The sequence below is a fragment of the Chelmon rostratus genome, chromosome 3 (genome assembly GCF_017976325.1).
Source record: "Chelmon rostratus isolate fCheRos1 chromosome 3, fCheRos1.pri, whole genome shotgun sequence".
NCBI lineage: Eukaryota > Metazoa > Chordata > Actinopteri > Chaetodontiformes > Chaetodontidae > Chelmon > Chelmon rostratus.
Window position 1 is genome coordinate 7,408,709 of NC_055660.1, and position 26,645 is coordinate 7,435,353.

General features: G+C 42.3%; 1 protein-coding gene across 2 annotated transcripts; it reads left to right on the forward strand.

The window, feature by feature from the left end:
• On the forward strand, positions 1 to 25,245 carry ttyh3b (tweety family member 3b). 2 transcript variants are annotated; one of them, XM_041934333.1, is made up of 15 exons: positions 1 to 447; positions 1,734 to 1,919; positions 8,929 to 9,125; positions 13,549 to 13,660; positions 13,767 to 13,987; positions 15,005 to 15,100; positions 15,256 to 15,328; positions 15,464 to 15,539; positions 16,869 to 16,924; positions 17,093 to 17,185; positions 17,389 to 17,481; positions 17,570 to 17,706; positions 19,900 to 20,073; positions 21,767 to 21,842; positions 23,515 to 25,245. In XM_041934333.1, exons 2-15 carry the CDS (start codon positions 1,794 to 1,796, stop codon positions 23,647 to 23,649), a joined length of 1,665 nt encoding a protein of 554 aa, XP_041790267.1. In that variant the 5' UTR covers positions 1 to 447; positions 1,734 to 1,793; the 3' UTR covers positions 23,650 to 25,245. The 2 variants fall into 2 exon arrangements, with proteins under 2 accessions (XP_041790267.1, XP_041790268.1); XM_041934334.1 differs by lacking the exon at positions 19,900 to 20,073.
• Positions 25,246 to 26,645: the final 1,400 nt, after the last annotated feature.

Sequence of the window (26,645 nt, forward strand, 5' to 3'; positions counted from 1 at the left end):
AAGAGCCGCAGCGCTAAATGCACTGAACCGACGGTCATCGTGGGAACAGCGGCGAGGAGCACAAACCGTTATGATTTAGAAGAAAGAAAACGGCGGCATCGTCAAACTGTGAAAAAAAAATAGATAGATACTGGGTTGCGGGTCAACGACTTTAACCCTTAATCTGCCTCAGCATTGTTGCTGTCGGGGAAAGTAGTCAGAACAACAAGGCGCCTCGGTGAACGCAGTGTGAAATGTGACCGTCATTCCGTCATCTTCAATGCGGTTGGGACTGCAGCCGACTCGGTCGTTGCAGCTAGCTCGGTACGGCCGCGTTGATGCAGCAGCGCACGGCTGTGGTGTTCAAATCCACCACCGGATCCGGGAAGACAATAGGTGAAATATACGCCGGCCTGGACTCCCAAGACTACACTAAACGAGAGTCTGCATCCGCCTTGGCTTGAGTAGGTAGGTTGTAACACGGTCCCTCTCCCCCAACACAGAAGCTTTGACGTCCACAGACACGAAGCCCCGAAGCGAATTCTTGCCTTTTTTCCCCCGCGTTGCCTTGACGACTCGGTGAGACTGCGGTAGTTTTAACGGACAAAGCGCGTTAATGCTAGCTAATCCGGGTTTTGCTAACATTTATTGACTCAACGTATAAGAATACATACGGCTTGCGGCTGGAATATAAGAGGATACCCTCGACCGGGTTGACCTACATGTGTTGGTACAGTGAAGTCAGTGTGATAGAAAGCGTCGTAGCTGTGTAGGGGGGTTTGATATAACGGCCATTTCACCCTCCCCAACACATTTTATTTTACGAAGCCTGTGTGTTACCGCTTGGGCGTAAATTGGGTGATGCGAGGTAGCTCTCAGCCATGCTATTGTGCCAAAATTCATGTACTTTAATACGCAGCGTAACCTCATAGGTTTAATTTTTGCTTAAAATTTAATCATTCCCTCCAAGATACATCAATATTTCATTTGTGATTCGGGTGGGAATGACATTGACAGGTGAGATGTTTCATGACACTACGTTAATATGTTGTCCGCAGTTATCGTTGCATTGCGTATTACAAGCCCACAGTACAACATCAACTGTAAAGGAAAACACACAAAATGATCATATTTATCAAATCAATTACGATGGACTGCCAGTTAAACAGCGTTTTAGATAAAGCTGAAATTAAGAAATATGTCATATTGCAGTGTTTTAGCCTTTTTAACCACAGACCGCGACATGTACAGGTGTGTCATAGGTAGGTAAAGACGTGCAAAAGACAGGGCTGCCCGTCCATGGTGAGGAGATACTCCTGTGTTTCACAAATACAATCTTTTCAATCTGTGTAAATTGATTAAAATGGTAATTACAGTGTGAAATTTATAGGACACAATAAAACTAGCGTATCCTAACAAATGACAGAAGAGTGTGTGGTGTATTTTGGCATGCTGGTGATGATTGGCATGTTTATCTCACCCCTGCTGGTGACTAATCACTGATAACTCATCACACTGGCCTCATAATAATGCTAGTCATCACTAATTACTCCAGTTGGAAGAAGCAGGTTTCGTAGTTTTAATTGCAAGCTGCGTTAGCAGCAAGAACTGTGGATGCTGAACCTTCATCTTGCTTCATATCTTTGGTGAAATGACATGGATGCAAGCTGCTTTCTAGCTCTGCCTGTCCTGAATTGTGCACAAAGTCGTTTCTGTGCCCTGTTAACTCACAACATTCGTGAATTTCCCTGCAGTGTCCGTGTGAGGAATCAGCTTAGAGAGTGAAGTGACAGCCAGCAGGCAGCTGGAACAGGATGGCGGCCGTTGTGAACTACTCTCCGCCTTGGTGGGTGAATCTGCTCCACCGGTTGCCCCATTTCAACATGGAATTCCAGCTTGTGAGCAGTGACTTCAGGCCGGAGGACTCTGAGTACCAGAAGGTAAGACAAGTACGGGGGAATAATAACCTCCCACTCAGAATTCATCATCCCCATCATCATGCAGCATCATCTTATCATCCCACCTCCTGACACCTGCCCACACTGTAATTTCACAGCAGAGTGGCCAAGTGGTGACTGAGGCTGTCCTGCAACCACAGAGTTGTGGAATCCCTCCCTGCACCGATCAATTCTTTATGTGTATGTGTGTGTGAGAGAGAGAGAAATGTCCTTGAATCAAGAGACTGATCCCCTACCTGCTCCATCATTGTTATGGATAAACGTGGTGCAGAAACTATAAGTCAATTAGTCCCGTGGGTCCCAGCTGAGGGTCAGGACCCATAATGGCTGCAGCATAAATCTGACGAATTGCAAGATTAGTGGCAAGATGGGAACAAAAAAGACAAAAAAAAATCTGCTACACAAAAGAGTCTTACCTCTTAGGATTCTACAAATGATTAAAATGAGACACCTGAGAAGAAATCATGTCTGTGAATATACTGCAACACCTCCTAGACATAACAAATCTGTGATAAGGAGTTGTGAGTAGACATTGCTTGTCCGGCTCTCCAGAGGTCACAAGACGAAAAGCGTGGGAACCATTGGTTTAGTCAATGGACAGAAAATGATTGCCAGTTATTTTGATAGTAGACTGAAAATTAATTTAGTAATCTATAAAGCCAAAATGGCCAGGCTTTTGGTTGCATAAAACTAGGAATTTGAGAACACTATCTGTTTTTTTTGAACTTATGATAGACATTTTTCACTAGTTTATGATATTTTATTGGATTAACACGTAATTGATTAACAAAAAATAAGCAGGCAGGGATCAGGATTAGTTAAAAACATAAAGCTAATTGCAATTGTTCTGTGATGAAACACTGTCTGAGTTGGCAGCGCTGCCTTAGAGAGGAGCTTGATCTCAAAGCGGGGCTCCGCCCCTTTTTTGGTGCATTTCATTTGAATCCTCAAACAAGGTGACTTTCAGGTCTCTGCCAGAAAACACAGCCCTGCGAACGCACATAAAGCCAAGAGACACGTCATTTAGAATCCCACATTTCATGCGCTGCAGTCGCCCTTCAATGTAGTTTGCTGACATGTTTGGGGAGAGGAGGGAGGGCGTGCAAGTTCAAGAGCTGAGCGTGGGAAGGCACCCACAGCCATGAACAAGGGAGGGAGATGGGAACTGGAGGGAGAAGCAGGCAGAGAGGAGGAGGAGGAGGAGTGAGTAAGATAAAAAGAGACTGATTGGAGGCGAGAGGGAAGAGAGAAGGCTCGATGAGCCATGGGAGGTGCTTCTAAATTGCCAAATAGCCACTTCCTGCGAGCTATTCAATGTTTAACTAAGGGCCTTTGTGTGTGTGTGTGTGTGTGTCAATGTGTGTGACCACTGGAATTTTAAGGACCCCCTTTTTAGACTAATTACATCCTGACATATTTTAGCAGACGGGGCTGTTTCTATGTCACTGAGCATTGTGTACGGTATGTATGGTGTGTATCATATGTTTGTTTGTACGTTATGTGCACTTACAGTAGTTGTGCATATTATGCTGTATGTATATAGCATATGTCACATGTAGCATATTCACTTTCTGTGTCAGTGCGTATTTAGCACTTAGTCTTGTTTGTTGAGGTGAGGTCACAGATCTCCCTCAGGGGTTGTGTGTGTGTGTGTGTGAGTGTGAGTGAGTGAATATAGGGGTTCTATTCAGGGTGAAATCATTAATTCTGGCTAGACGGGAGGAGAGAGAGGGAGGGATAGAGGGTGAGAAGAACAAGAAGAAGGAGGTTGAATTGGATTGGGGGAGGGAGGGAGTGAGGAGGGAGGGAGTGAGGAGGGGAGAAAGAGTGGGAAGGGGAGGGCTGTAGTCTGTTGTGAAAGAATGCTCTCTTTCACTCTTTCACTGAAGCCCGTCTTTAGATTGGCTCAGTATATCTGTCTCAAAGGCTTTCATGCATCCACTCATCCAGCTGAGAAACACACACACACACACAAACAAGGCCCTACACAGTGTCCTTTGGAACACTCAGTCCGTCACCACAACACAACACACACTCACACACACACTCCCGCACAATAGAGAGAGATTCTTCTGTGTAGTGTTTTTCTTTCTGATGTGATTTGGCACAGGTTCATTTGTATTCAGCTCTGGAGCGCTGAAGCTGCTCGAAACTTTCTTCTCACACAATGCCTCTCACTCGTTCACTCATTCACTCACTCATGTTCTTGTTCTCTCCTATGCACATTTTTCTCTTAAACTAGATAAATAACACTGTTCAGCATTCATTCACAAGAGCAGTTGGTCTCTGATGTCCCTGCCTTCATTGGTGATGCTGACTCCGTGGCTTTCTGCAAGAAGTCTGTGCTGTTTTTTTTTCCTGAGGAGCTGAAATTGGAGCTCTCATCCTGAGGTTCTGCAAGGCATTGGAGTAGCTTGTGTGTCCGTCTGTGCACATGTGTGTGTGCGTGTTGGTGCATTCTTTTGTTTGTATTATGGTAGAATCGCAGAGTCAGCTACCAGCCACCGTTTAACAGCTGCAGAACATTACAGAGGAATCATGTGACCTGTAATAACACACACATACGGTATATTCCCAGCTGTGGAAAGTAAAACTGTGATTGGTATTTTGAATAGTTTGCTACGGTTTGCACAGTGGAAGACATTATCTCATAGCGTTTTGAAAAGGATCACAGTGGATCAAAGACAAAAGGTGCCACTCTTGAATCTTTTTTGTGTTTAAGGACTAAAACATAAAGGCCTTTGTCTGAGTACGGATTTTGCCTTGAGTGTTGTGGTTTACCCTTTGACCAGTAGTACAGGTGAATATTAGCAGAATGAACTTGAGGTTAGTCAGCGCCTCAGGAAAGAAGTCGAGAGGATAGTAGGCAAGGCTACACACAGGCAGGGAGAGTGCAAGGACAACTCACTGAAGTGGAAGTGATTGATCCTGTCAGCTCAAACTTACACACACACACATTCACAGGCGTGCACATACACACGCTTAAATGGACAGATTGAAAGTAGATCACTGTGCCTAGGCGTTTAACATTTAGCCCCTCCTCCAGCCTGCAAGCTGATCTCCACTAGTGTAGATGGGCACACACACACACATGCACAGCCAAGCTCACCATGCTTATTAGTAGCTAATTGATCCAGGCTTAATCTGCTCTGATGGTTTGTCAGACCAACAGTTAATCTAGCGGCCAGAGAGTGAAGTGGCTGCAGAGTACCTGGTCCTGAGTCACATTATAACATGAAGACAATATACCAGACATCAGCAGTCCTGGATCAGTTGTTGCTTATCTGCACATGATTAGTTGATAGGCAATTATTAAGTGTCAGTTAATCGTTAATCATTTGTCAAGCAAAAAAGCCAGACGATCAGCTTGTCAAATGTAAGCATTCCCTGCTTGTCTCTGTTTTATCTCACAACTTGTGTACTTCCAAGCTTTGGAGTGGTAGCCGATAGAAAACAAGTAGTTTGAAGACATCACTCTGGGTTTTTTTGAAATTTTGATGAGCATTTACTTGAATACAGAAAGAGAAAAGGTTTCGATCAATGGAATAACAGCTGTTCTATAGGGCTGCAACTAACATATTTAACATACCATACATTTAATTGATGAATCTGCTCATTATTTCCCCAAGAAATTCAGAAAAAAGAAAAAATAAGGCCATTTTTAATTTTCCAAAGTCTGAGTCCTTCAAGCTAAAGGATATCTGACCAAGGCTACAAAACCCAATGACATTAAGTTTAATATCATATCTGAACAAAAATGCTTGATAAATAACTGAAAAGACAGATGATTATCAAAGTAGTTGCCAGCTAGTTTTCAATTGATAAGATTCATTTTATAATTCACATCACTTTCCTCCATATCACTGTATCTGTGTCATCCTATTACCCCTGTAGCATGATTTATGATGGATGGATGTCACGAAAAAATCCATCATTATATAGTGTGAGGTTTCATTCTCATTCTGCAAAGCTTAATGGATCTTACACTATATAGTTTAAGCCCCAATGTTAATGCTAAAGGCACAAGAGATCAAACAATACATTAGTGGAGCACAGTACGCCTTTACTATAGCATAACGCCCTTAGCACTAAGCCTGCAGATAATAGCAGAGGATAATACCAGAGACCAGCAATCTACAGAGCTTATCTCCCCCTCCTCTCCCATCAGGATCCTCTCCTCACATTCTCCGCTCATCGTCTTAACCTGTTCGAGAAAAGCAGTCTGGGAAAAAGCAATCAACTGATTTCCTCTCACTCTGCCTTGTTTTTCCAACTGAGAAAGAATGTAATAATGCACTATTCCTTTCTGATTACTATCCAACTTGTAACTCCAGGTTGTAATGGGATAGAGCCACAGTCACTCTAGTGTGAATATTTTAAGTTAATTGTTACGCTTGTAATTCACATCTCCTAGCTGTAGGCTTAAAGACCTCATATAATGGAAGAACACTGATGCCTCAGCAGGGACTGAGATTTGTGGTTTGGACTGCTATTTAAAAATTAGCCCTCTTCTCTCCCTTCAGATGACGCATTACACCACTGCAGGCCACATCCTGTTATATTTCATATTGTATCCTATCCAGCGTAGTGTTCTAGTGACCCACTGTCCTGGCCAGATTGGCTGCAGCCCTCCAGATTTGATACGGTGCCCTTTGCTGGCCTGGTTATACATCATCACTTAACATGGAAATGCGGACCATATAAGGCTGCATTGTTTCTCAGTGTGAAAAGAGATTTGTGCCTTCGAAAACAAGCTGGTGACAGCATATCAGCTGGCTCTAGTGTGACCGGTTCATCTGAACACTTATTTCTTTGATGTTTTCGAAGAATTTCCTAGAAAAGCAGCATGTCATATCAGGCCACAGGGATGAGAAGACATCGTCCAGATAAGCAACAGATCACATTCTGCATGAACAATTAAACATTCTGGGAGATATCAGTGTTTGTGTTTTAGCCATGGCCAGCAAATGTCTTGGGCCGGCAGCGTGGGTCAGTTGCTGGGTCTGTCCACCACTTCAGTCTGCCATACCTCAACAACTATAAGATCGATTAACAGGAATTGTTTTCCAAACATTCATGTTTGGATAGGATGAAGTGTAGTAACTTTGGTGATCTTTTTTCTTGTTTTCATCTTCACGTCAATGCTAGATGACCTGCACAACTAATGACATTCCCATTAGTTTAAAATGTGCTTATGTAAAACATTGAAATGTTAGCATGCTTACACGCTAAACTACAAAGGTGAATGTGGTAAACATTGTGCCTGCTAAACATCATCATGTAAGTGTTGTCATTCTGAGCATGTTGCAGTAAGCATTTAGCTGAAGGCATCACTGTGTACATCAATTGTCAACTCTGGAGTAGTAGTTTTTTGTCTTGTGACCCCTCAATATGGAATAATGTTTTCTTGCAAGGAGGTAAAATGTGTCACAACATAGCATTGCAAATGAAGCATAGTGGTGCAGAGATACCCCTAGACTACAACTAATTTTCTCCAGATTTAAGGGGACATGCATGTTTGATACAGACCCCAGCAAAAATCAAATCATCATCATCATCTTTATATCTTTTCAGTGAAAATGAAATATAAAACTACCATTCCCACAATAATTCTGCATTGTTTCTCAGTGTGAAAAGAGATTTGTTCCTTTGAAGGCACAAAATGTACTTACATAACATTTATCATATATTGTTGTATATGTCTTGATTGTAACTATTTCAGCTCTGTTTAATTTCCTTGTTTAGTTCATAAAATTTCAAGTCAGTGATTCACAAAAACAAATTTTGGTCCCGACCTCCATGTTGGGAATTGTTGCCCCAGAATCTTATGCTTTATGTTGCCAAGGTCGTAACCCTGATATATTTTAAGAAACAAAAAACATCATATGTAATGCAGTTTTGAATATGATGCAAGTTTTGGCACATACAAGCTACAATACACGTGCATATTTACAGCAGAGGTGCATAAATCGCTGCAGGGTGAGGAAATTGCTGGCTTGCAGCGAGGAAAACTCGAGGTCACCACCAGTTTGGAAGCCTGGGAAGCCAGGAAGTCTGTGAGGATCTTAGAGGTAGAGGCAGATTTTGTTAACATCCGTGGAGGAGTCCCCAGAATCACGCTGTTGCTGTTTATGGCCGAGCAGAGCTGTGGCAGAATTCCTTTGTCTATCATTAGGAGTCTTGCAGGTGGAGATTTTGGTTTTCCAGAAACGTGCCTTTGTCTCTCCACGGTCTTGCAGTACAATGACTTTTCCAGACACTCCCAGAGGGAAAAGAAAAACATTGCAGTGTGTGTGCGTGCATGTGATAAAAAAAGATTCAGTTCCAGGCAAATTGCTGTAACAGCCCTCATCTCTGTCTTTATCCGTCTCTCTTTTTTGAGTGTTTAGATTAGTCATCTTCTTTCACATCTTCTTCCTTTTCTGTCTCTCCAGCCTGTCTCTTTTTTTTGCTCCAAATGTACCCCCCACTCCTTCTGTCTGCCCCCACCACCCCTTCCTTCTTTTACACTTCAAAGCTTTTAGAGGGTGTGTGATCTGTGTGGTAGGTCTCTAGCGCACACAGCTCCCCAGCAGCATCGCTTCCGCTCACTCCATGGAGGTGTGCGTGTTTGATGGTGTGCAAATGTGCTTTTCATGGTATCTATCAAACACCCATTTGATAGGCACTACTTTCTGGTCTCAGATAGTTGGAGAAAGGAACACAGTTTGAGTATCTGCATGTGTCTGTCGACACAGGAAAACTAAATCATGTGGTCTGTCTGTGTATCTGCCTTCTGCTCATATCAGCTTGTTTGCTTCCTGCATGTTTTACTCATTTCCTAAATTGTCCCCTTCCCTGTGATATGGACAACTCTCAAACACCATACATGTGTGCTGAATGAATCAAGCTCAAGGTTGGACAGAAATAGTTGAAAATAAACTGTGTTATTAAATCATAAACTTCTTGTTTCCACTGATTCTATTTTTTCCTCTGTCCCTCTTCTTGACAGTCTGTTCTACTGCTTGGTTCTGTGGCGTTGCTGTGTCTGGGCCTGGACCTCCTCTTCCTCCTCTTCTACTCATTCTGGCTTTGCTGCCGGCGACGCAAGAGTGACGACTCCTCGCACTCCCATTCGCACTCCCAGCAGCCCAGCGCAGACTGCTGCTGCACCGCCTGGTGCGTCATCATTGCCACGCTCGTCTGCAGGTGAGAGGTTATCCGCTTAAGAGTAACACATGTGTACATTTATAATAAAAATGTGCGTATTTGAATGTTTAAACCCTGTCTCCTCTTTGGTTGGAGGGGAAAAGATTTGTTTTATTTAGAATGCTTGAGTTAGTAAAGGTGTAATCATTAAATGCTATTAAAGGAAAGGCCCTGTAGCCTTAAGTGGAGACTGTTGCTTTTCTCTAGAGATTCATAGAGAAGCACTGACTCCAATTTGCTGACTCTGTAAAAGGTGTTGTATAGACCATATCACTAATGCCTAGTTCACATGCACATGGGTATTTTTTTAGGGTTTCCACACTACTCTGGCTTTTTAGAACCCCTAAAACAAATAATTTTGGAATTTGTTGTTTAAAAAACTGGATGGGTGCACACAGAGACCTTTGGAAATTATGATGCAAACACTCATCATGTCACATGACCTTTTTCCACAAGAAATCAAAGGGCATGAACCTGTATATATCTATGAGCCTTGACAACCAGAGGTTAGCCCAATTCTAACAAATTACAGATTTTGCTGACCTTGTTGTTGCAATTTTAATATAAAAACATTTTAGTGTGGATGTAGTTTGAGTCACTTAGTTACCTATATTTAAAATAATGTGCCCTCATAGTACTGTTAATGTCCTTAAACTCATGGCTATGTTTTCTTCTACCTGTTTTTATTCACAATTTAAATGTGCACATAAAAAACAGTGGTGAAATGCCAGAAATGCAAAAACAAAACCAAAAAAACAATTGCAATTGGCTGTGGTTGAAAAACTGGCATGTTGAAAAAGAGACGATGCAATAAAGGCTGATGGAAGCAACGTTGATTTCATGGTACCTGCTTCTGCTTCTTCTACTGCAGACAAAGAATTCATTTCACTGTTACACACTGAGTCCAGACAGGCTCCATTGTTGCACATCACCCCTGTCTCTTATCACCATAGCAGCTGATAAAAAGACTGCATCGTAAAGGTGGATTATGACAGCAACAGCAATGAAATGCCATGCTATATCAGAGTTACTGGAGCTTAATTAATTGTGCAGTTTTGTCATGTCCTATATGTAAACACACTGATTCATGTTTTTTTTTTTTTTTTGCAGAAATTAGCTTAAAACTTGCCAGCATTTTTTAATGTCAACACAACTATTGTGCCTGACATATTGTAAACTGTGTATTGCAGTTATGGTGTGAAATCATTAAATTTTAATTTAGTAATAAAGGAGGATGATAAACAGAAGCAGTGGGAGGGCAGTCTGAGGGAACCCATTAAAAACTAATTGATAACGTCAAAATGTATTGCAAGGTTTTCACACAACAGCAGCCATAATTACAATACCGTACATTATGTCTGTGACTCTATCTACATTCAGTCCACTCGGTCTTGTTTAAGCAAGGAAGCCCATGTGGTGTAACTGGGAGCCAGCCAGGTGGTTACACTCCGCTGTGTGTGTTTGCCTGACTCTGAAGGCTGTGTGTACACTCAGATCTTTCACCCAAGTGACCCAGCAGCAGGGTAGAGTGCATTTCGTCCACAGATACTGAGGCTGTGTGGACTCTGCTCCTCTTGGCACACAAATGCACACACAAACATACAAACTAGTCCCCCTCATTTACCCTCTCAACACTTGTCTGCGTCCCCTCTCCTGACATCTTCTACCTCTCTTCCCCTTTTTTTCGTCTGTTAGCCCCCCTCCGTTATTTGTTATTTCTCTCTGTTCGGCCTTCTCCCTGGCCTAGAAAGGTTGCCATGGCGACAGAAGCAGATTTGATGCAGAGACGAGAAATGAATTATACAGTCAGGGGGAGCTATGTCTGTGTGTCAGTGTGTGTGTGTTTGCGTGACTCAGTGCTGAAGAGTGTTTTTTTGCAGGTTTTAATATTTTATGATTAGCTATAATATTTCTTATTGAATATTTGATATGGATCTGAATGTGTGTGTGTGTGTGTGTGTGTGTGTGTGTGTGTGTGTGCCAGCATGCTCATGTGATTCTTTGTCCACAATTTAATATGACATCATATTTTATTTTTGGCACAGCACCAACCGCATGTGAACTTCCTCTGTTTGTGTGCAGGTGCAGTGTGTTTAGATGGCAGCTGTATCTTGGTTTAGGTTGTTTACTATTGGTTGGTATGGTGCTGAAAGCATGATTTGATCAGTGGATTGTTGATCAAAATCTTTGATTCAGTCAATCCCGAAGAATCTCAACCTTTGCTGGTTTTCGGAAATGAATTGAATATCTTTGAGTTTTATGCTGTTGTAATTTTAAGATCCTATTAGTTATTCATCTCTATTTTCTGACATTTTATAGCCGGAATAATAAAGAGATTACTCACGGACAAAATAATTTGGGACACAATACTGCCAATACCAAAGGCTCATCTGATTCCAGTGCTCACCTTTCCTCATATTTAACATCTATATGCCGCTTCATTCAAGGTGGCATGAGTCCAGGGATGTTGTTGCACAAAGAACTGACTCTGTGGCTGGTTGTGACTGAAAGAAAGAACACTGAATTATATTATTTCAGTGATAAAGTAGTCAAAGTTATAATTTTTAGTCCTGGTTGATTTGGCGACACCTGTGGTTACTGGTGGTGCAAGTATGGGATTTTAATGCAGCATGGGAATGGCGGTAATGATCAAAGCACCAGCATGCAAATTAAAATCAGTATAGGAGCATCCCTAAAAATAATCATTTGTATGCTGCCCTACTCTTGAATTGCTGAAAATATTTTTTCAGTGTAGTCCGTAGTGGGTTAAGGTGTCTGGATGTTGCTACCTGTTTATATGGAACAGCAGTTTGTATTTCAGGTTACAGGGTAAGTACTAAGTATAAAATAAGACATTCCATTTGGCTGTACCACTAATTGGATGCATTTATTTTGGATTCAGGTGAATCAGTTTGATTTGGACTTGAACTCATGGACCCAGTTTTGACTGAATTTAACATTTGAGCTCCAGCTGAGTGCATCTCAGTGTGCCCATTAGGAACTGCAAAGCATCTTTAGCATTATGATGTCAGTTCATTTCATCTGAAAATGGTCTGAAGCAGAGACTAAAGCAGCGGTCTATCTCTGCGAGTTAGCATCATTCAGAACAGGTTGCTGTTTCTCAAAGGAAAAATGATGTTGTAGTAATGCATGCATGTTTTTCTGTGTGGGATTTTTTTTAAATCAGAGCGTAGCTGGCCAATGTTGCTATCGGTTATTTGACTTTTGAACTTTTGCCTTACCGTCTGTTATGTCTCATATCCTAAGCTGTTGGTTAATGAAGTCATGAAATCCGCTGATAGGAGCAGCAGGTATGAAACCAGTGAGAGCAGGACAGAGAGGAGGATGGATGAGGAACTGGAGAGAGAATGGCTGCTAGGAGAGAAGAGGATGAGTAAACAGGAGTGGCGATAGATGATTTACTGTTAAACTTGAGATGACAGGGAGGGTGGAATAAGATGATAGGATGCTGGGATGCATGGGGAAAGAGATATTTACAGTAACATATAAAGCACACAAATGTGCCTCCATATCTGTACTCATTTTTATTCTGTTCCCGTTGTAAAGCCTGTCTCTCTCTGTATTTGTTATTTTATGTCACATGTACACATAAAGTCCACCATAAAGCTCTGAAACACGCACACACACACACAAACCGTGTGTGTATAAACCCGCTGTAACACGAGGCTACTCAAGATCTAATGGGCTAGAATGAATTGCCTTAACAGTGGTCATAAATTTCCCTTTACAATCTGCCTGGTGTTAGTGTGCCGACAGAGACATCATCAATACAAAGAGTGTAGTCATACACACACATGCGCAAATGCACACATACAGTACACAAAGAGAGAGGAGGGGGCAACAAAAGCTTTTCAGGGAGATGGGGAGGGAGGGGCGAAGTGGGCAAAGAGATGAAGTAGAAACTGTACAGGAGATTTCTTTGGAGGAGGTGGTGGTGGTGGTGTTAGGTGGGAGAGGGGTCAGTTGTGGAGTGAACATGGTGAAGGGAGTACTAGGGTTCGGAGGAAGGGGTGTTGGAGCAAAGAACCTCAGATATTGTAGCATGTGTCATGTGTGAATGTGGATGCAGAGCTGCAGAAGGATCATATTATGTGCGGTCTGGTGACCCAATTATTGTGTAGACTCGGTATGTGTGTGTATGTGAATCATTCCTGGTAGTCCTGCGCTTGCCTGAGGCTCGAGGGTGACACCAAATCAGAGAACTTAGAGCTCAGCGCTGCCTGTTGCTGGTTAACAAAGGTACTGCACCTAATAACTGTGCTGCAGTTTTGTTGTGTGACTGTGAGAAAAGGAGGGAAGAAAATATTGAACTTATTCATCCATATTGATTAATTTGTTGCCATCTGATGGTTGAATTAGTCATTGTGTTAACACTTGGCACTTCCTGTTTTCTGCCTCCCAGTGCTGGCATTGCTGTAGGATTCTACGGAAATGGGGAGTCGAGCGATGGAGCCAGCCGTTTGGCATACTCCCTCCGGCATGCCAACCGCACCATATCCGGGGTGGAGAAACTAGTGAGTTACCTGCTGTATCATTACATTTGTTTCTCACAATCCAATTTAAAAAATATGTGTCTAAAGGCAGATCCTTTGTTAATGTCTCTTTCCTGTGAATATCCAGGTGTCAGACAGTGCCCTAGCCTTAAACCAGACAGTGGAGGAGAGCTTAGTCCAGCTGGAGACAGCCTTTCAGGAACAGACAGACTACGTGTCCATCGTCCAAAAGCTGCAGGGACAGCTGGATGAGCTGGTGAGGCTGATGGTGGATGTTCCCTTCTGGTCCAATACTGACATTTCCCTGGAGGACTTGGCCCGTAAGACAGAGGCTTTTGATTTTTACAGGTTGGTACCAAGTGGTAGTTTGAGTTTTATGATGCCAAAGGATTTGCTGGATCAAACTGAAATCTGATCTCTTCAAAAGGAATCAGCAAAGCTATGGTATGATGTGTTTATGTTACAGTAGATACTGTATTCCACTGCTGCTACTTTAATATTCCTTGCAGAATGACTGGAGGGTACCCGTTAAAGCTATTGAAATGGCCATAAAGTTGTTACCAACCATGGCAACAGTATGATACTGAAACAGCAGAAAGCTCAGTCAATAAAGTAATGGACACTTTTTGCTTTATAAGGTTGTGATGTTGAGTCAAGAACCTTTAACAAAAATGATCTAGTGATGTGATTGTGACTCTGGTATATGTGAAATGTCCTACGTGGTGTATGTGTAAGGATTCATTTTACCAGCCTTTGCTATGTGACTGCTGTGTTTCTGTGCACTGTGTTGAAAACTTTGTCATGGACAGAGGTGGAAGAAGTACTCAGATCTTTCACTTGCGTAAAAGTAGCAATACCACAGTGTAAAAGTACAATATCACAAGTCACATGAAAATCACATCAAGTAAAGAAATTTTAAAAAGTATGAAAGTATTGGCATCAAAATATAGTTAGAGTACCAAACAAGTGCAGAATGGCTCATTTCAGAATAATATATATTCAATTACTGGACTACATTTATTGATGCATTAATGTGATCATCACTTTAATGTTGCAGCTGGAAAAGGTGGGGCTCTTTTTAATTACGTAAAAAAGAATCTTGAATCTTGAATCTTGATTAATTACTGCTGGGTAGCTTCATATATGAAATTACTTTATACGAAAAAATTACAGCCTTTGCCTCCAAAATGTAGTGGAGTAGAAGTATAAAGTAGCAGAAAATTGAAATACTCAAGTAAAGTACTAATACATCAAAAATGCACTTAAATACAGCACTTGAGTAAATGTACTTAGTTACATTCCACCACTGGTCATGGAATACCCACCGTTTGTATGAAACACTGTGGTAAATTATTATATTTACAGGTGGTTGGGGTACCTTGGCCTGCTGCTGTTTGATGTCCTCATTTGTCTTCTGGTGCTCTTCGGCTTGATACGCAACTCCAGAGGCACTCTGATTGGGTAAATTACTGCACATCATACTCCATAAGTTGCTCCTATTGGACGAATCAAATCCTTTCTGGCACTGAGTCTGCGTCTGTTAAAACTGTGAAATGCATGTCATGTTTGTAAGCTAAGTCTTGACTTTAAAAATATGTATTTTTTTTGTCCTTCAGAGTGTGTCTGCTGGGGGTTTTGACTCTGATAATCAGCTGGGGGTCTCTCGGCCTGGAACTGGCTGTCGCTGCTGTAAGTGTAGCCATGGCAACATCGCCGAGCTCCCTTTCTCTGCAGTGATGTAATCTTTCCCCACTGCTTAAGCAAGTGTATTCAGTGTGGATGTTACTGTAGCCTGATGTGTCATGTGTACTTACCCTCTTACAGTCAGCCAGCGACTTCTGCGTTTCCCCCGATACCTACGTCACCCGGGTAACCAAGGAAAACGCTGTCATCAACCAAGGTATGCAAACAAGAAAATACTGGTGAACTGGTAGCAGCAATTTGTAAGGTTTTTTGTTTGGTTGGTTTTTTTGTTAGAAAACAGTGTTACACAAACCTTTTAGACATGTGAATTGAAAAAACAAAGCAGTATCTACATGCAAACACTTATCACAGGTTAAATAATGGAATTTATTGTGAACAGTTCAACCAAAGACCAGTTTGTCCTTCTCTGACTGTTTTATTTGAACATTTTTAGAGTCTGAAAGAGATGGTACAATCCCAAAGAAAAAAAGCAAGGCTTCTGTGAACCGTCCCCATTTCACAACTGCTGAGATTTCTGACAACTGGGGATGACTTTGACTCTCCAGCAATGCAGAAAGACAACAAATTTAATAATGTGTGATTAGTGCTATAAATAATAATGTGGGAAGTCGAAGAAGGAAGGAGTAAGAGATGATTGGTCAATGGACTGCTCCTCCACAGATACTGTAGGTTGACAAATAAACAGAAACATCTCGAATAGACTCAAGTTTCCACCCTGACAGTTGAATCTCACCCTGACATGTTGCTTCTATTTTAAGAAACAAGTGTGTGCGTTTGTGTGTGCATCCAAGGGGATTGTGTTTGACTGACACTCTGGTATCTAAAAGCTCTTACTCTCTCTCTGCTGACTGCAGTGCATCAGCAATCCTGCACACACCCCGCTCGCTCTTCCTCCTGCCCGTCCCAGATGTAAAAAAAAATATATATATATATTTATATATTCAGAGCACATTTTTGGTCTTTCACTTAGGATCATTATCTGATTTGCTCTCCCTCTTCATCCTTTTATATCCCTCTTTACCTCTCAATTGCTTCCTTTCTTCCTCTCCCTCCCTCACTTCCCTCTTTTCACTACTCTAATGAGTTCTGCTGTCTGTCAGTTGTTTCCGCTCTGTGGAGCACAGATGTTGCCTCTGTAACACTCACACACAGTTGTGTTCCATCACTTCAGAGGACATCACTTTGACTTGCATTCATTTTGTGGAAGCGGACCCTAACCATAACTACTACTTCCCTAACCCTAACCTTTACCTAAACCTAAACCTAATCTTACCTTAACCTCAACCCAAGTCTTCACCTCAAAATTTAATCATTTACATTATGGGGACATGACTAATGTTCCCATAAAGAAGGCATGTCCCAACAGTGTGATAGTGTAAATAGAGTTATGTCCCCACAAACCCACACACGCACAGACTTAGAAGGTCTTGTTACATACAGTGTTTTCCTTTCTTTTCATTTGACGATATATTTTAAATGTATGTATTCTTGTTCTGCTCATATGTAATTATTGGTACATTTCCAGATATCCTGCAGTACTACCTGAGGTGCAGCTCTGGCCAAATTAACCCCTTCCAGCAGGTAACTTCCCCCTCTCGTTCTTTTGATTTTTGCTTTTTTCTACAGTACATTTCTCTTTGGTTCCTTCATTTACCTGCTTAAACCGGTAAAGCCGTTACATAACCACAAGATGTATTTCTGTGTGTCTGGTTTGTTTGTGCCTCTTGTGTCTCTCTGTATGTTTTGTAGAGGCTGTCAGGGAGTCACAAGGCATTGGTGGAGATGCAGGATGATGTGGCAGAGCTACTGAGATCAGCAACACGTGATTATGCGAACACCAAGGTTTGTGTGCTTGTGTGTGCAATGATCTGTAGGTCTTTATTTTCACGGATGAGCGGATTTGCATTAGTGGGAGTGTGATGAAAGAGGCAGTTACGAAAGTGCGGGCACACACGTGTATATCTGGTGTGTGCGTGTGTGGATGTGCACGACGGTGGATATCTATATTTGAGCATGCATGTGTAACCTTTGCTTCGTGCGTGCAGGGGAGTCTCGAACAAATCCAGTCTGTGCTGAATTCCACCGAGGTTGGTCTTCACCAGCTGACTGCTCTGGTCGACTGTCGCAGCCTACACATGGTGAGTCACTACGTGTGCTGTGTTAGAGGAGAAGAGTCCTCAAATCCAAGACTTTCATAACAACCGACTACTGTTTCCCTCCATGTAGGACTACGTTCAGGCATTGACTGGACTGTGTTATGACGGGGTGGAGGGTCTCATCTACCTGGTCCTCTTCTCCTTTGTCACTGCCCTGATGTTCTCCTCCATTGTGTGCAGTGTGCCACATACCTGGCCTGGCAAGAGGTAACGCACACACAGTAGGGCTGAACGAAATGCAAAAAAATATATATATATATTATCATTATTTTGACAGATATTGCAATACAAGTCATGATTTTAGTGGGAATGGTAATTGCATTTAATTTTCACAAAAAAATGATAAGGAAGTGATTTTTGCTGGGGTCAGTACCAAACAAGCATACTCCCTAATGTCTGGAGAGTTTCATTTGAATGCCGGCGCATCTCTGTAGCACCCCAAGGCTTCACTTGTAATGGTATTTTGTGATACATTGCTTGTTCAGCCCTAAGACACAGCCTCTCGTTCACAAACACACACGACTCGTACAAGCCTTTAAATTCCCACATTTGTCTCTTTAGTTAACCTGTAAACTAACAGCTAACATCTTACTAGTTCTAACTTCTTAATTTTCTGACTAAATTCATCTTATGACCTGAAAACAGTGGAAAGGCTCATAAAGGATCTACTCGGTGCCATGCATGTCATTCTTTGAGTGTATTTGCCTCCTGAGCTGTTGTATCCTACGTCTTCCTGCCTGTCTTTGAATCCATCAAGTTTTTCCTCTGCAAGTTTTGTTTATTTTATTGTTTGCCGTTAGCACTGTCAGTCTGGCTGATTGTTTGTTTCTATGTTTGTTCATATCTCTCATTTTCTTTTCTCCACTGTGGACTTGGAGCACCATTGTTGAGTTAGATTGTGTATCACCACGTTTTGTTTTTTTTTGTTGTTGTTGTTTTTTTTCTGTGCCCCACTTCCTCCTTCTGTTCCGTCCCTTCCTCCTCTTTCCCTGTCCTGATTTGGAAATGCTTTGGGCTTCAGCGAATGATGGTGGATACTGAGGAAATTAAACCACCCTATGGTCCGATAAACGGCCCATTCAAATAACCATTCAAACAACCAAATCATTTTATGGTAAATTCAGTGTAAAGAGCTTTAGACTACAAATGCAGTGATAGGTTTCACTCTGATGAATGATTTGAATTATGAAACATAGCTGCGCCATAATAGTGGTGTTTTACGCTTGTTTGTTGGGTGTGAATTACCAGCAATGCTAAAGTATGGCCCAGCAGTTATGAAACAATAATCCATAACATCCCTGAATTTAGAAAGACTAACTGCTCACGGGGTTGGTTGCTTATCAAGGCTGACTGTGCTGCAACTGCTGAGTCTGTCTGTTGGGCTGCACAGCTTAGCTCCTTTTTGGTTGCCTGAGTGAAACACCTCCATCTGGTGGCCTGTCAATGCAGTAGCTTCTTTTGTGCCTTTTGTCTCTCCTAACATCGGGCCCTGCTAAACGTTCTTCATACAGCTCCCTCCCTCTTCGAAACATTACCAGCTTGATGTGACTTTGTTAGTATGTGGACAGCTGGTGTAGACTTCCCAAAAACAATAATGAAGAAAATGAATAGTCTTAATAATAGGGTCTACATAATGCAGATATACATGTATTTTGTGGTTGACCCATATGTTGTAAAAGCCAGTACATTTCTGTAGCCAGAGATCTAACTTCCAAATCAGCACATATCTTATTTGATGCCTCATTCTGTTGCGTTGCTGGCCGTTTTACATTTTTGACCATTTTATGTCTGAAAATGGTTTGCCCAAACCAGCCATATTATCTCCTTTTTTCCTGATGTTTTTGCTTTAAGTTTCATGGAGCACTCAGTGATGCATGAAGTATTTTTAAGAAACTTGACTTTTGAAATTTGATTCTGTTTGGACGATTAGAAGTGGACAGTAATCATCAGGAGTGATGGCTGCATGAAGAAAATGACTGCATGTTTCTACGTATTAAGAGAACATTGAGAATATTGAAGAGTCATACAGCGTAATGATAAATAACCACACACAGCAACAAGAAACAGCTTCATGGGTCCACTCTGGGCTGTGTAGTAATGCTAGAGACTTGTACTGTACTTGTAGTGGACCTGTTTGATGATGATTGCTGCCCATGTTCCTCTTCTTCTTGTTCAGCTGCTTTGGGGCTGAAGGCATGGCCTCACCCAGTCTTTTGTGTCAGATAGCACCACACAGTACTTTTGTACTACATAGTACAAGTACTCCTTCCCCTCTCCTAACCTCCTCTTCAGCCACTTGTTTACACTCTGTTGTCTCTCTCGGATCTCCCTCCCCTCTACCTTTTCCCCTCCTATCCATCATGCCCTCTCGTGCCCTGCCCTTACCCTGACCAATTGAAGGACGGATGAGGAAGACGGAGAGGACGAGTCGGGCGCCTCTCGGGGCGGTGTGCACGATAACCTGTACCGCGTTCACATGCCCAGTCTCTACAGCTGTGGCTCCAGCTACGGTAGCGAAGCTAGCCTGCCCGCTACAGCCCACACTGTCAGCAATGCCCCCGTCACTGAATACATGTGAGTTAGCACCCACCGCTAGCTAGAGGCTAGCAGGATCAATACACTGCCTGCCATAGGTAGCTGATGCTTGCCCCCCGTGACCCAGACTAGCAGCATAGCAATGCTCACTGCCTGTGATATGATGAGTTAGAATATCTATTTTTTTTTGCTATGTTTGGCTCGCATGTCCTTTGTGACACACTGTCAGCACTCAGTGAGTTAGAACCCCCCACTAGCTTTCCCTCTGATGCTGAAAGAAAAATGGCTGCCAGCTGTATCAGTCAGCCTGCCTGTTTCAGCCCACAGAAACTCTATTAAAAGAGAATTCAAGTTATTTCACCCTGCTTGCTACAGTTTGCCACAGGACTGCTTGCTCTGAATACAAAAACAAAACAAAAGAAATACGCATATATATCTCATGTCTCCACTGTTTGCTACTATTTTAGCTGTGGGCTTATCAAGTGCTGTGTGGTGTTTGCTGCTAAGGAAAGAACTCACTGTGCAGCAAGAAGTCAGAAAATAAACAGCACCGCTGTTTTAAAATTCATGTGGCATTTTGACTTTTTGGGACCACATAAGGACCAGGTTTTTCATGTTTTGGGCCATTAGCAAATCCTGTGTGTTAACAATACAGATGACTATATTCCACAGAATACAATAGAGTTTTTGAGTGATTTATTCTCTTCCATGTGGTCAGATAGTCAGTTTTGGTTCAGAACGGCACTGCTTGACACTTGCCTGTGATAAGTGCTTCCTTACAGTGAATGTTGCACATATTTGCTTTCAAGTCAAAGCTATCATTGCATGATGAAACAGTTATATATTATATTATAGCATATATTTTTCCTTGTCGTGCTTTTGGAATCTGGCACTCAAGAAGGAGAGTCAGCTGCCGGCAGCAAGAGCACCAGCTGCCAAATGACCGGATTGACATCATCCTCGGAAAAGATTCAGTAATTTACAGCAGACCTACACTGTGGAAAATGGTTTGGCAGTAAAGTAAACTAAATATTTACAGTTAATGGTCCAAAACATGGAACACCTCTTATTTGTCCTTTAGATATGAAGACCTTACATTTTATTTTAACTGAAACAGAGCTTTAAATACTGAACAGTGATTAATGTGTGTTATTTATATCAAGCTACCTGGGTAAAAATATGTTTGACTAGTTGTAAAACTGGACTGTTTCCTTGTGGGATCTATGGTGTCCTCCCTTACTTATCTCTTTCCATTTATACTGTAAGGTGAACCATGTCCCCTCAGTTACGTCAGTGATCAGCTGCTCTGTTAAAGAGGCAGTAAGGAAATAGCTCTTATCTGGCTTCCTATTAAATTGTGCTCACAAGGGACAATTGAAGCTTTATTAAACAGTATTTTATGTTTAAAAATCTTCTTTAACAGTTGAAATCTATACTTAAGGCACCAGTAAAAGTATTATTTATTGAGCCAGTGTCCCATTGTGGCACTAAATATTCGTCTTCTGTGCATTGTTGAGGAAGAATGTTAATTATGCTGGACTGAGGCAGAGGTGTTTCACCCTTGGCTCTATGGTACCACCAAGCTTAAGTCCCTGACCTGTAATCATTACTGAGGCCGTTTGTCAGAGAGTCATGTAGCCGTAATCATGAGCAGACCACAGATCAGCAGCTCAACACCTGAGCACCAGTGGCAGGGTGACCACATGCAGTAACCTCTTATTCTATAATGCAGGAGCCAGAACGCAAACTTTCAGAATCCTCGGTGTGAGAACACCCCCCTGATTGGCAGGGAGTCCCCTCCACCCTCTGTAAGTGCACACTTTCTAGAACACACTCTCCCTCCACTATCTTCCAATACCCACAGTGCAGCTGGGAAATATTCAAACCTTCAGAACCCACAGAGATGGCATTTTATCATTTTAGAACGAAGTGAAGGAAGCATGGTGTTAATAAATGTACGTTTATCTCATGTCTGATGTCGGTATAGCATGCTAGTGTGGATATTGGAAGGTAGTCCCCTATCCCTACACCACTGCAAGTGTACTCAGTGCTCAAACTAGACCGTGATCATGGATCGTCTTTATGAAGGTCATTTTGGCAGCCTGGGATATCTGGACGTTTGAAAAGAAGCCTGTTGTTAGTAGGATTTGCACTTGCATCAAAAGAGAAGCTTGTCTCTTTTGATAAGTGTAATTGTTGGGTCACGTGAGACGCAATGTTGTCCTCTATTTCTGATGTGAAAAGTCTGGTTAGTTTCTCTGTGGCTGTCAGTGCCATGTGAGGAGAACGTGTAGACCACGTAACAACAGATGACCAGCTCAGAGACATCACTGGCAGAACCTCGTGGTACTTTTTAATATTTAAAACTGCAGTACATCACGCTTTTTCTTCAATACCAACAGACATAATTCTGCCAGTCTTGCAGATGTCTGAATTGCACCCCTTGTTTTTAATATTTGCCACAAACAGGTTGACTATTCTGGCTTTGACGATGTGCTGCTGGGCCTGTAGTTGTGGATGTTGTTCCATGCAGTATCAACTGTATACATTTGGGGCTACAACACCGTGGACTAACAAAATTGAATGAATAAATTTAGTATTATTACTTTTGAACACCTTTCAGGATACACTCCTTGCTCCACACCCTGCAGTGAAGCTGAAAAAAAAGCCCAAAACCTCTAAAGTTCCTGCTCCCCCCTGTTCCCACAGTGTGTCTATGTGTGCATTTTTTTGTCGAGGTGTATGTGTCCTCTGTTTCTGTGCCCCCTCACCCCTCACCATTAAACAGCCACAGGAGCACGTTGCCCACCTCCAATCTCGAATTGTAGCAGCCGCCGAAACGGCCACGATGCACCATTCTTAGGCAGGGCTGTCGACCGGGCCGCCGTCCTGTGCCAGAGAGCTCACCTGTCACCAGAGCCTGCAGGGACGAGGAACCCAGAGAGCCACCAACAGGAACTAGCTAGCCGCTCACAAGAGACCACTAACTCATGCCAGGCTAACCTACTACATCAGAACTAGAGCACTAACTACAAATCACTGACAAAATGGACCACATCTGCTAATTTACAATAACATCATCCAGACCTGATCAGCTTTTTATAATGAATGAGTGTTGTAATCAAACCCCGGCTGTCCAAATGACTGCTCAAAGTGTTTCTGCTGTACCTGTGTGTTTGTTAGCCTCACACACGTCATCTATCTATCTATCTATCTATCTATCTATCTATCTATCTATCTATCTATCTGTCTGTACATTTTTTGACTGTGAGACTGTTTTTACATCACCTTCATTCATTTAAATAAGGCTTGATCATAATCCATAGCTGTTTTCCTCTTTTTATCCTGTTTCTGCATCTTTCCCCCTGCTTCTAATTCTCTCCTTCTTCTCTTTCCCAACATATTTCCCTCCGTCACCCACCTCTCTTCACTCTCTGCACCTCCCTCTTCCCTTTTCCTCACTGTCCTTCATCTCTTCAGTACACCTCCAGTATGAGAGCGAAGTACCTGGCCACCAACCGACCGGACCAGAACCGACGCTCCGTTCCCAATGACCAACTGGACCCGGCTAGCCGACCTCACCCCGCTGCCCGACCACAGTCCTCAGTCCACTAGAGACCAGATCCGCACCAGTCCACCCCAGTACTGCCTGAATCCAGTTCTCACAGCCAACGACAAGATCCGACTCAGCCCTCACCGGAGCTCAACCGGAGCTGAGCATTATGAAGCACCAACAGGACCGCTGTTTGTCAAGGTCCACTGAATTTCACCAACACAGACCGGTTCACCATAAACAGCACAGCAAGCCAGGACTCATCAACCAAGCACCTCAGCAAAGGACTGCACTTTGAAGGTCAACTTCCACTCCTCACCCATTATCATCCAAAAATTTCAAAAGCCGAACTTCATCCCAGAAGATCACAACTTCTACTCCACCGATCATTCCACCACTGCTGTGATGGACCCGCCCTCATACCCACAATGCACAGCAGTTAAAGCGCCTTGGCTCCGTCTCCAGTTTCTCCTTCTGCTTGTCAATTCTCTCCACCTCCGCTGGGGTCCGTACACTGCCCTCCAGTGGAGACAGCTACTCTCACCACTCAACCCTGTGACACTTCTACATTCAGACTACACACTCACACACAGACAAGTGCACACACACATGCACACATACACACACACACACACTGTACAGAGCTGTAAATAGTAAACGTGTGCTTTACTCTGATTTCATGAAACGTAGACTGTTGAATCATTACTGGTAAATGTGGTGTGCTGCGTGTTTATCATGGAAATTTTTTGCTGTATCTCTCATACAAACATACACACAAATAGGCGGACACATCTGTATAAATACCAAGCCAGTGAATCAGAAAGCCATGTTTAGATGGAAACAGCGCCAACACATCCACATTCTCTCTATCTTAACATAGTCGTCTAACTAAGACTTGAATCGTGAGCTTGAACAGCGTGTCCATGTCTCTTTCCATATTTGTTTACGTGCACGTACGGTACACGTGGCGATTAATGCATTTTGAAAATGAGCCAGGAAACCTGTTGTGGAATAACTGTTTGAATTTGGGGAACTGGAGGAAGAGACAAGGGACATAAGAAGGCTCAACCTGTGCCAAAAAACTCTGAATAATGTGGGATGCCTGATTCTGTCCTCTTCTCCTACTGCCTCCACATGTCTAAAAAAAGGGAAAAATCCCACGTGGAATGTTTTTCCCTCTGACTGTAAATACCACGGGAACAGGAAAGACACTTGAAAAAGGAAAACGATGGACAGAAATGGATTAAGACTCACTGAAAATCGTGACTACGCATTTGCCAGGTGCTATGTAAGCCAGTCAAGGTCCCAGAAGACGATCGGGACCGAGGAGGGAGGGGAAATGTTTTTGTTACTTTAATGTTATGTTTTCATTCAGGGATGTGTTCAGGAATATAAAAAGCAGTAAAAATAGAACAGCTCTCCATCATTACTAAATGGAAGTTGTGTCCCGAAGCCTGAAAAAACATGTCCCTGATTAATAATGTTCCATGAAAGTGTTAAAAATCGAGAAAAGTGGGTGTTTTTTTATGATTTATCATAAGCTGAAATTCAGGATGTGATACTGTGACCAACTGTAGTATTCTGTTTCTTCTTAAATACTGTTGTTCTTTCTTCCTGTGCTTTTATTTTGTTAACTGGTGACATTGGGTCAAGCTTGAGCCACCAGTAGTCTTTCTTTTTTTTTTTTTTTTTTTTTTTTTACCCACAAGCACAAATTCTCTTCAAGGTGACTTTGCGAGGCGGAGAAGGAAAACTGCCTGGAACTCTGCCAGTGGTTTTTCCTCCCGCTCTAAATCTCTGTACAGTGTATAAAAACTGTATTCGTGAACCCGTGTGTGTGACATCACTGCAGCGTGATTGGCTATTGCTCTATCTCAGTGTTACTGTGTGCAGTACAGTGATCAGTGTGTCTGACTGGCAGCAAGCAAGGGCCAGCCTATCTAGCCTGAGTCATTCCTACACAGACGCCACGCATGCCCTCATACACACACAGACACACACACATACATGCTGTACAGACATCCACATTCAGCACACACGCCACGGTTTCTTATAAAATCCATCGATCCCCACTTTTGTCCTGTTTCCATCCACCTGTAGAGCTGTAGTAACCACACGCCCTCCCACAGCTGTGACATCACACTGATATCCATTTGCATCATGGGTGATGACGTAGGTAGAAACCTGGAATCTAATTAGCCGAGCGAGCAAAGCCCTAACATTCAAACACCTTTCAACCACCATTCCTGACCTGTACAGCATTTTAATATGTTATTATTAATCAATGACCACTTCTCGTATTAGCGAGACAATCTTACATGTGTGATTTTACTAGAAAGAAAATGTCCATGTTATGGTAACAATGCTACCTATGGTCTAGTACTTTACAGTGTTTTTTGCACCATTGATGCAAACAATGTTAAGATCTGTGGGACTAGTCACTGATTAATGGCCTTTCATAATGTTTTTAAACTCTTACAACACTTCATATCACAACATGATTTTTTTATTTTTCTCTGTCTTGTAAAAATCAAACTTTAAAGATAAAATAATAGCTAGCTGTTTTGTAGGAGAATAAAGGCAAGAGCAGCGTTTTTCCTCTTATTAATGGTGAATGACTCTCTGTCTTGCAATGTTTTAATAAAACTATTCCAGTGTCGTCTGCTCACCTGACTTAAAGTTGTATTTGAACTCCTGTGCGACGCTTTCTGGGATTTAGCCAATCTGATGATCCAATGTTTCTCATGATGGAAAAGAGGTCCACACTGATGTTTAAGAGGCAGTAATGTTTGTGTGCATGTAGTCTGTACAGGACTTCAAATACACCTCTGTTCAGATGTGACAGACAAACAATGTTTTCTATGGCTGTTTTTATTTTCTGATGGTTTAACTAAGATATTAATGATGTACATGTCAAAACTGTGGTAATGATATCATTCAGCCTGGAATAAATGTTTTAAAAAAAGGAATTAAAGCAACTTTAACGTACTGATCAAGACTGTGCATTCTTTTTAATGTGAATGAATGAAACACAGAGGTGTCGGTCTCATGTCAATCC

Bases quoted from the DNA above. Each gene is read 5' to 3' on its own strand.
- ttyh3b (XM_041934333.1), top strand. From the start codon at position 1,794: ATGGCGGCCGTTGTGAACTACTCTCCGCCTTGGTGGGTGAATCTGCTC. The intron at 17,186-17,388 runs GTTTGTGTGCTT...TCGTGCGTGCAG, and splicing joins GTGATTATGCGAACACCAAG to GGGAGTCTCGAACAAATCCA. The intron at 20,074-21,766 runs GTGAGTTAGCAC...TCTATAATGCAG, and splicing joins GCCCCCGTCACTGAATACAT to GAGCCAGAACGCAAACTTTC.